General features: G+C 52.0%; 1 protein-coding gene across 2 annotated transcripts in view; it reads left to right on the top strand.

Moving 5' to 3' along the window:
- Positions 1-7,467, top strand: part of LOC102040983 (GDNF family receptor alpha-4) — an 18,600-nt gene extending 11,133 nt beyond the window's left edge. The window contains exons 5-8 of one of the 2 annotated variants that reach the window (XR_004082626.1): positions 377-511; positions 728-885; positions 3,525-3,760; positions 4,304-7,467. Coding sequence is in view for 1 of the 2 variants with exons in the window: in XM_031064197.1 (XP_030920057.1) it covers positions 377-511; positions 728-885; positions 3,525-3,671 (440 nt within the window). In the remaining variant the exon portion in view is untranslated. Of the gene's footprint in view, positions 1-376; positions 512-727; positions 886-3,524 lie in introns of both variants that reach the window. The other variant, XM_031064197.1, reaches the window with a different exon arrangement.
- The last annotated feature ends 495 nt before the right edge of the window (positions 7,468-7,962 follow it).

Below are 7,962 nucleotides of genomic sequence, written 5' to 3'. Positions count from 1 at the left end.
GACGCGCCGGGCACAGGGGGAGGTTTCCCTGCCATGGCAGGGATGGCACTGGATGGGATTTAAGGTGCCTTCCAACCCAAACCATTCCATTATTCTCTGAATGTTATTAGGGAACCCGAATTCCCAAAACCTGCACATTCCTTGGACTGAAAGCACTTTTTAACTGGTGATGGTGTTGTGACCAAAAGGGTTGTGAGTGCTCCCCTTCTCTCCCCTGGGAGCAAACCAGAGCCATGACATCAGCACCTGAAGGGTTTTGCTGCTGTCATGGAGGGGCTTGGCTGAGGCAGAGTCACCCAGGAGAGCCCCAGGGGATGTCCCTGCCCCTTCCTGCGGTCCCTGCCCTGCAGTAACTCTTGTCCTTCTGTCCCGGCAGGCAGCCCCATCACCCCCAACTACATCGACAACTCCACATCCAGCATCGCTCCCTGGTGCACCTGCAACGCCAGCGGGAACCGGCAGGACGAGTGCCAGAGCTTCCTGCACCTCTTCACCAACAACATCTGCCTCCGTAAGCACCACTGCTGCATGCTGGGGGGGCTTTTGGGCATGGGGACGGGGAGATGCCACGTGCTCTGGGGTCTGTGGGTGTCCAGCTCCCTGTGTTACCAACCAGGGAGCTCTGCGGAGCCTCAGGCATCCCTTTGGGCAATGCAGAGAAAGAGGCTGGGAAAGGGAGGCTTCCCCCTGCCCTGACAAGCCTTTTCTGCATCTTTCCCACACCAAGAAAACGCCATTCACGCCTTTGGCAATGGGACTCACCTGAACACAGCCGTGGCCCCATCCATCCCCCCCACCACACAGATGTACAAGCAGGACAGAAATGCCAACAGAGCTGTGGCGACCCTCAGAGAGAACAGCTTGGAGCACCTCCAGCCCACCAAGGTAGGAGAGGGCAGGCCTGGCCCAGGGAGATGATCGGCCATGTCTGTGCCTCCTGCAGCCTTCTCACCTCGGCTCCTTCTTCCACATGTGTCACATGCAGGCATCCAACCTACCCTCCACCTCCTGGAGGCCTGATCTCCCCTTCCCTTCCCTTCCCTTCCCTTCCCTTCCCTTCCCTTCCCTTCCCTTGCCTCAGACAGGATCTCCCCTTCCCTTCCCTTCCCTTCCCTTCCCTTCCCTTCCCTTCCCTTCCCTTCCCTTCCCTTCCCTTCCCTTCCCAGCTATGTTTCATTTGAAGTACTGGGAAATCCATGGGGCTTTCACCCAGGATCACTGGCTTGGCTCCTCACCATCCTTCAGAGCATCAGTTCAGCTTCAGACAAGCATTTCAACTTCCCAGGACACAAGTTCCTCCCTTGTTAGATGAGGATTCTAAAGGTCATAATGCAGAGGTTTAAGGTTTGCTAAGCATTGGAAAATTTGAAAGGAAAGGTTCTGATCATCAGTAAATTGTTACTATCAAAATAATATTAAATTGAAATTATTTTAAAACAAATAATATGTTCATTTACTAATGATAGCTGTGATAAGCATTAAATATTTTACTTTTAAATAAAACAAAATGACCTTGACTTGCCACACCAGAGTAATTTTCAGATTCAATTATTTTCCTATTGAATAATTAACAGTGACCCTGATTTGCTGAACATTCAGGTTACAGAAGCTGTCAGTTTTAACTAGACTCCAAGGACTGAGCTTTGCACTGGGCTGACTGATACCTTCAGAACTTCCAAGTGTGGGTTATTTTAAGCCTAATCACTGTTTCTTTTGCTGGGAAAACACCCGATTCACCTCTCTGCACCCTGTTTTCACAGAGCGGCTGTGGCCGCAGCGCTCTTCACAGAGAGCAGCAGGCACAACCTCCCCAGGATTTCTCCTGGGGAAGGCAGTGAGAGAGCTCAGAGAAAGAAGAGAAAACAATTCTTATCTCTGTTTGCTGCTCCATTGTTTGGCACATGTGGAATGTGTTATGGAGATTGTTTACCCAAAGTGATTTGTTAATTGGACACCGGTGAAGGTTGTTTTGATTGATTGACCAATTAGGTCAAAGCTGTGTCATGACTGTCTGTAAGGAGTCGTGGGTTTTTCTGTAGTATAGTTTAGTATTAGTTTAGTATAGTATAGTATGTAGTATATATATAGTATATATATAGTATGTACTAATATAATTTAGTATAGCTTAATAAAGCAATTGTTCAGCCTTCTGAATCATGGAGTCACTGCACATTATTCCCCAGCTGGGGGTCATTCCTGCATCAATCAGCAGCAGGTTGAGAGGTGGAGAAAAGTGGCCTCAGGTTCCCTCAGTGCTCTCCAGGGCACTGGTGGCACTGTTGCAGGGCACAGGGACACCTTCACCAGGCCAAAAGCTTGGCACCCAACAGACCTGGAGGTTTTCCCTCCAGCTGGTGCTCCCCAAATCTTAGAGAATCCAAGTAGTGGCCTCAGATCCAGACCTAGCACTGAGAACTTCATCCTGGAAGTGAAGGAGAAGCTGTGAACTGTCTGTGACCAGGACAGTACTCCCGACAGCAAGTGGGAAGCTGGAAAAAGCAGCTGCTGTGGAGGATGGCTGTGTCACATCTCCAACCTCCTCGTGGCAGCAGCACATCCCTCCTCTGGGGTGTGAGTGCTGCTGGAGTGTGGTCCCTGCTGGAAACCAGAGATTTGGGTCTTGACTTTGGACTCAGCTTCAAATCCAGATCCTGTTCAATGTTTAATGAGGTTGGCATCTCTGGACCTGAGGGGGAAAGCTGGAGAAATGTGTCCCAGCACCATGGAGGTATATTCCACACCCACCTTTAAGGTCACCAGGTCAAGCCACTGGCCAGCAGTGGCTCCATAAGATACGTGGATGGCCACTGACTTGAGAGGGCATCCAGGCACCCGCCTCACTCAGACACTCCAGCCAGTGTCCAAACAAGTGCTGTGCCCGCAAATGGCTCTGCTGCTGTGACACCACCTTCACCAACAGGTGAAGAGCTGCGCTGACCTCCAGGCCAGAGTTTGGGTGCTGAAATCAGCCCTGGCCCCTCTGCACATGCACACACTTGGGGCTGCACAGCCCCCGAGCCCCAAATCCTCTGAGGCACCAAGGAGGGACACCAGTTTGGTTAGAGACATGGAGCCCCTCTCCTGTGAGGAAAAATAGAGAATTGGAATTGTTCAGCCTGGAGAAGAGAAGCTTCAGGGTGACCTAATTGTGGCCTTCCAGTGCCTGAAGGAGCTCCAAGAGAGCTGGAGAGGGACTGGGGACAAGGGCTGGAATGCTAGGACAAGGGGAATGGCTTCCCACTGCCAGAGGCCAGGGTTAGATGGGATATTGGGACTAAATTCCTAAAGGGCTGTGAGGGAGGGGAGGTCCTAGCACAGGGTGCCCAGAGAAGCTGTGGCTGCCCTGGGAAGCTGTTCCAGGCCAGGTTGGACAGGGCTTGGGACAACCTGGGACAGTGGGAGGTGTCCCTGCCCATGGCAGGGGGTTGGGATTGGTTGGTCTGTCAGGTCCCTCCCACCCAAACCATTTCATGATTCCATGATGAGGCGCAGCTCTCACCCCACGCTGTCTCCTTTCTCTGTAGGTGGCTGGAGAGGAGAGGCTCCTGCGTGGCTCCACTCGTTTGTCCTCAGGCACCTCCAGCCCAGCAGCCCCTCCGTGCTGGGCGGCCTCTCTGCTGCAGATGTGGCTTCTCCTGGCCCCTGCTGTGCTGAGCCTCCCCGTGATGTGAGGAGGGCTGGCACACACCAGGAGAGACTCGGTTTCTGTTGGTTTCTTTGCTCAACAACCAGACCAGTAACTTTTTCAGGAGGAGAGCAGGGAGAAGGGAGGGGAAGGGAAGGCAAGGTGAGTGTTTGGGCATCCCTTCCTCCTCCTCTGTCTGCTGGTTTATTTGATTTTATATGATCAGCGTGGTTGACAACCAGCTCATTCCTGGTCCTGGCCACCTTTCCACACCACAGCTTGGTTGTTGTTTCTCCAGCTTTCTATGGATAGGGCTGAAGCCATGGACAATTCCCTTGGAAAAGATGAAGGAGAGAGGTGATCCAAGAAATGAGAGCTGCAAAGGAAATGCTTTTTCCTGCCCCAGCCAAGAGGAGAAAGATTTTGATGGATGGATTGATGGATGGATGACTGGATGACCTGTCAGGAGGTTTCCTGAAGCCCACACTGAGGGGCTCTTGACAGGACATGTGGAGTTCAGACTCTGCACGGTTCCTCAGGACCTGAAGGACAGCACACCTGGTTCCCTTAGACTGAAGAAACCAGAAGACTGGTGGGAAGGTGGTTGGTTTTGTTCACTGGAGAGGAGCCTGAACACCTCTGGGGAGGACCAAGTAACCACACTGAACTAGCTGGCAGGGATTATCCACCCTCTCAAAACCATGGCCAGAGTGCAACCAGCATCCATGTCCCAGTGTCACCTCCCCTCGGGCCCTCCCTCTTAGGGAAACCTGTGTCCTGTATTGATGGTATTCAGGAAGAAACACGTGTGTTGCATTTTGTTTATGGCTGAATTTTTTGTGTCCCAACCCAAACACCTTTATCCACTGGTCCTGTTCAGTGTTTTGGGGCATTTTTGTCACATCAAAACAACCAGAGGCCAGTATTGTCCCACTCCAAGCTATCCTTTCTCCATCAGGGGCCAATGTGTGAGCCCATGGGCAGGGTTTGACCTGAGCCCAATGCATCCCACTCTCACCTGCTACCTGCTCATCCTCTGGTCTCACAGGCACAGGGGTCTCCAGCCAAGGGATTTCGTTTGTTTTCCTGGGAAGAGAAAGGATAGGAGAGGTTTGCTAGAAACCACCCTGAAGACAGAAATACTCAGCCAAGAAAGGCCACGTCATGAATTATATCATGGGTGGGGCCTGGATTGCTACAGTTTCCCCTCCTTGAAAAACTGGCAGAGGCAATCACCTGTGTCCAGGTGAGCAGGCCAAGGGCTTTGCCTCTTGCCTGTTGCTGTTTTTTCAGTGAGCATGTCATTTAAGCAAGGGCTGCTGAAGTGACCCTTTCTTCTGAGCCACAGCCAGAGCCCAGGGGAGGAGAGTGAGGATCAATGTCTCTGTGGTGTCTTGGGGCACCTTTATCCAGGTGTGTGACCCTGGGCTACCTGAGCACCCCATCTTTCCTCGAGGAGGTGAGCTGAGGAGTCCCAGTGCCCTCCTGGGGGGCTGAACCCCTTTACTAAAGCCAGGAAAGAAGATGGTAAGGAAGAGTGAGAAGGTTTCCCGGGATAAATGCTTACCCAGGCTGAGTGCCATGGGAGGAAGAGCAATGGCCCGAGAATCCCCTGAGAGTGTTAGGCCTGGCCTTTGCAGCAGTCCATTTATTCTTATAATAAATATCATTAATTCCTTGGCATTTGAATGCATGGAAAGGCTTAGGAAGCATCTGACACAGCAAAGTCCATTGCTTTTTATTCCCATTTCCTGCAAAACCTCTCCCATTGCTTGTTGCTTCAGATTTTCTAAGAAACTGCAGCAAATTCCTTGGCTCTTGCTCCAACAAGAAACCACTCTGGTTTTCAGCTGAACACCTGTGGATGTCTCTGGCATGAACAGAAATCCTCCTGCTGCTGCATCCTGTCCGCAGTGCTGCTCAGGGCTGTAGCACCTGCTTTTCAGGGCTGTGCGAAGGAACACACCAAGTCCCAAGGCTTGTGTGCAGGGTGACAACCTTGAGCCAAAGGTTTTATGTGAGAACTTCATGGCCAAAGGGCTCACCCTGACCGGGAAAGCAGACCAGGAGGGAGAGCTGCAGGCAGGAAATCCTTTCAAAGTGACCCCAAACGTGCACAGAGCTGCTGTGAAGGTCTCCCCTTTACCCAGGACAGCAGTGTCTCCTGAGAGGCCAAGTGACACAAAGCTTGTGTCCTCTCAGCTGCAGTGGAGAGGGATGAAACCCTGACTGCTCAGCCCTTCAAGGCAAGGAACTACCTCAACACCACGAGGTCATGCTGGGAATTGCATCCTTCTGCCCCTTTCCAGTCCTGTAGCCATGCTCTGCTTCTCACACATCAAACCAGTCTCCACCAGCTTTCAGTCGTGCCCAGGCTCAGCATCTGCACAGGATGGGGATGCAAGTGTCAGCTGCTTCCCAGGAGCACTCACTCCTGTGTCTCTCACATGGCAGTGTCAGTGATGGTGAAGTGCCACTTTGCCATTTCCTTCTCATTCAGCAGAGAGAGTTTTTCTGGGTGGTCAGGATGCCTCACCTCTCCCTTCAGACTGGTATGCTCTAAAAAGAGGTGTGGAGAATCCTACTGAAGGACTGGATGGGATGGAGGAGACCTCCAGAGGTCACCTCATCCCAGTACCATGTCCCACATCAGCACCTACTTTAGTGATTTCAATGAGAGACATCATCATCATCTCCCCAGGGTTTACATCACAGGATCATGAAAGGGGTCAGGTGGGACCTTAAAGCTCATCCTGTTCCAGCCCCCCTGCCATGAGCAGGGTCACTTCCATTAGACCAGGCTTCCCAAGCCCATCCAGCCAGGCCTTGGACGCTTCCAGGGCTGTTTTGCTTTAAAGGCTCTGCAGATGTTAGCTGTCTCACTGCAGATCCTCAGTTCCCAAGTCCTTCCTCAAAACCCTGTCCCAGGCCATGTCCTGCCCTCCTGGGGGTTCCTTGGGGTTCAGGGATGCTTTGGGATGAAATGAATGAGGCACAGAGCAAGGAGCCACTCCCCAGCAGGAAGGAGCTGAGGAGTGGGAATTAACAAAAAAATATATATCCCCAAACTTTCATGGCTTTCGTCTGATTATTTTACTCTTTTTACCAATATTTAATGTTGATTCTCCCTCCAAGCCTGCTCATGAATCAAACTGTGCAAAAAATGATGACTTTTGAACCTTTCTGCTGGAGGAAGCAAACATGATGACTCTCCTCCCACCCACCAACATGTGTGCACAGACCACTGCTTTTTGCTTGTGAAAAGTCAGTAATTTTTTTGGATGAAATTCCAGCTCTGCTGAATTCTGTGAAGTGAACCATGGATCTTCATTTTTAAGTCTCTTGATTAACCACAGAAGTCATAGCAGCTGCTTGTAAAGGCAAAAGACTGAGCGAGCCAAGAGACAGAAAGGGAGACAATGTTTTTTTAGGAATTACTCCATTCCTGACAACTTCCATAAGCACAAAGAAGAATAATGGGAAAAATAAAGGAAAAAAACCACAGTTAAAGAACCAGCCAGACTTTCTGTAGCCACTGAACTCTATTTTTTGGCTGCACAGCACTACTCCCAGTGTCTGGCAGCCCTGAGAGCCTGTGAAATATTGTGTGTGTCCTTATACCTGTCCTGTCACTCATGTCCAGCATTGTCCAGGTGGGAGCAGGAGCTGGGAGGGAGCCCCGTGGCTGGGAGATGGTGCTGGGGCAGGAACCCCCTGTGTGCCCCTGCTCGAGGGGAGGGTGGAGGGTGCCAGCCCACACTGGGGTCAAACTTGTACTTACCTTTTCTGTAACGTCAATATTCAAACATATCCATGAATAAAGCACACGCGCATTTTCCTGACCCCTCGCTCCTGCCGTGCCAGCTCGTCCTGGACGCTGCTGAGCTCTGCTCCTGTGCTGGAAGGGCAGCTGGGAGAAACTGGGGGATGTTCTCTGGGGGTTGGAAGAGTGGTGGGGCTCAGATGAGCCGTGCTTGGCTGGAACCATGGAATCCCAGAATATCCTCAGCTGGAAGGGACCCACAGGGATCACCCAGTGCCACCCCAGCCCTGCCCAGACCCCTGAAATCCCACCTGGGCATCCCTGGAGCGCTGTCCCAAGGCTCCTGGAGCTCTGGCAGCCTCAGGGCTGTGCCCATTCCCTGGGCAGCCTGGGCAGTGCCAGCTCCCTCTGGGGATGAACCTTTCCTGAGATCCAACGTAACCCTGCCCTGGAACAGCTCCAGCTGTTCCCTCAGGTCTTGTCCCTGGTCCTGGAGAGCAGAGATCAGAGCTGCCCTCAGGAGGAGCTGCAGAGAGCTCTGAGGGCTCCAAACCCAGCCCCAGCCCCAAACCCA

Source organism: Geospiza fortis, unplaced genomic scaffold (genome assembly GCF_000277835.1).
Source record: "Geospiza fortis unplaced genomic scaffold, GeoFor_1.0 scaffold236, whole genome shotgun sequence".
In the NCBI taxonomy this organism is placed as follows: Eukaryota; Metazoa; Chordata; class Aves; order Passeriformes; family Thraupidae; genus Geospiza; species Geospiza fortis.
The sequence above is the reverse complement of the archived record's forward strand: the minus strand, read 5'-3'. Positions and strand labels throughout refer to the sequence as shown.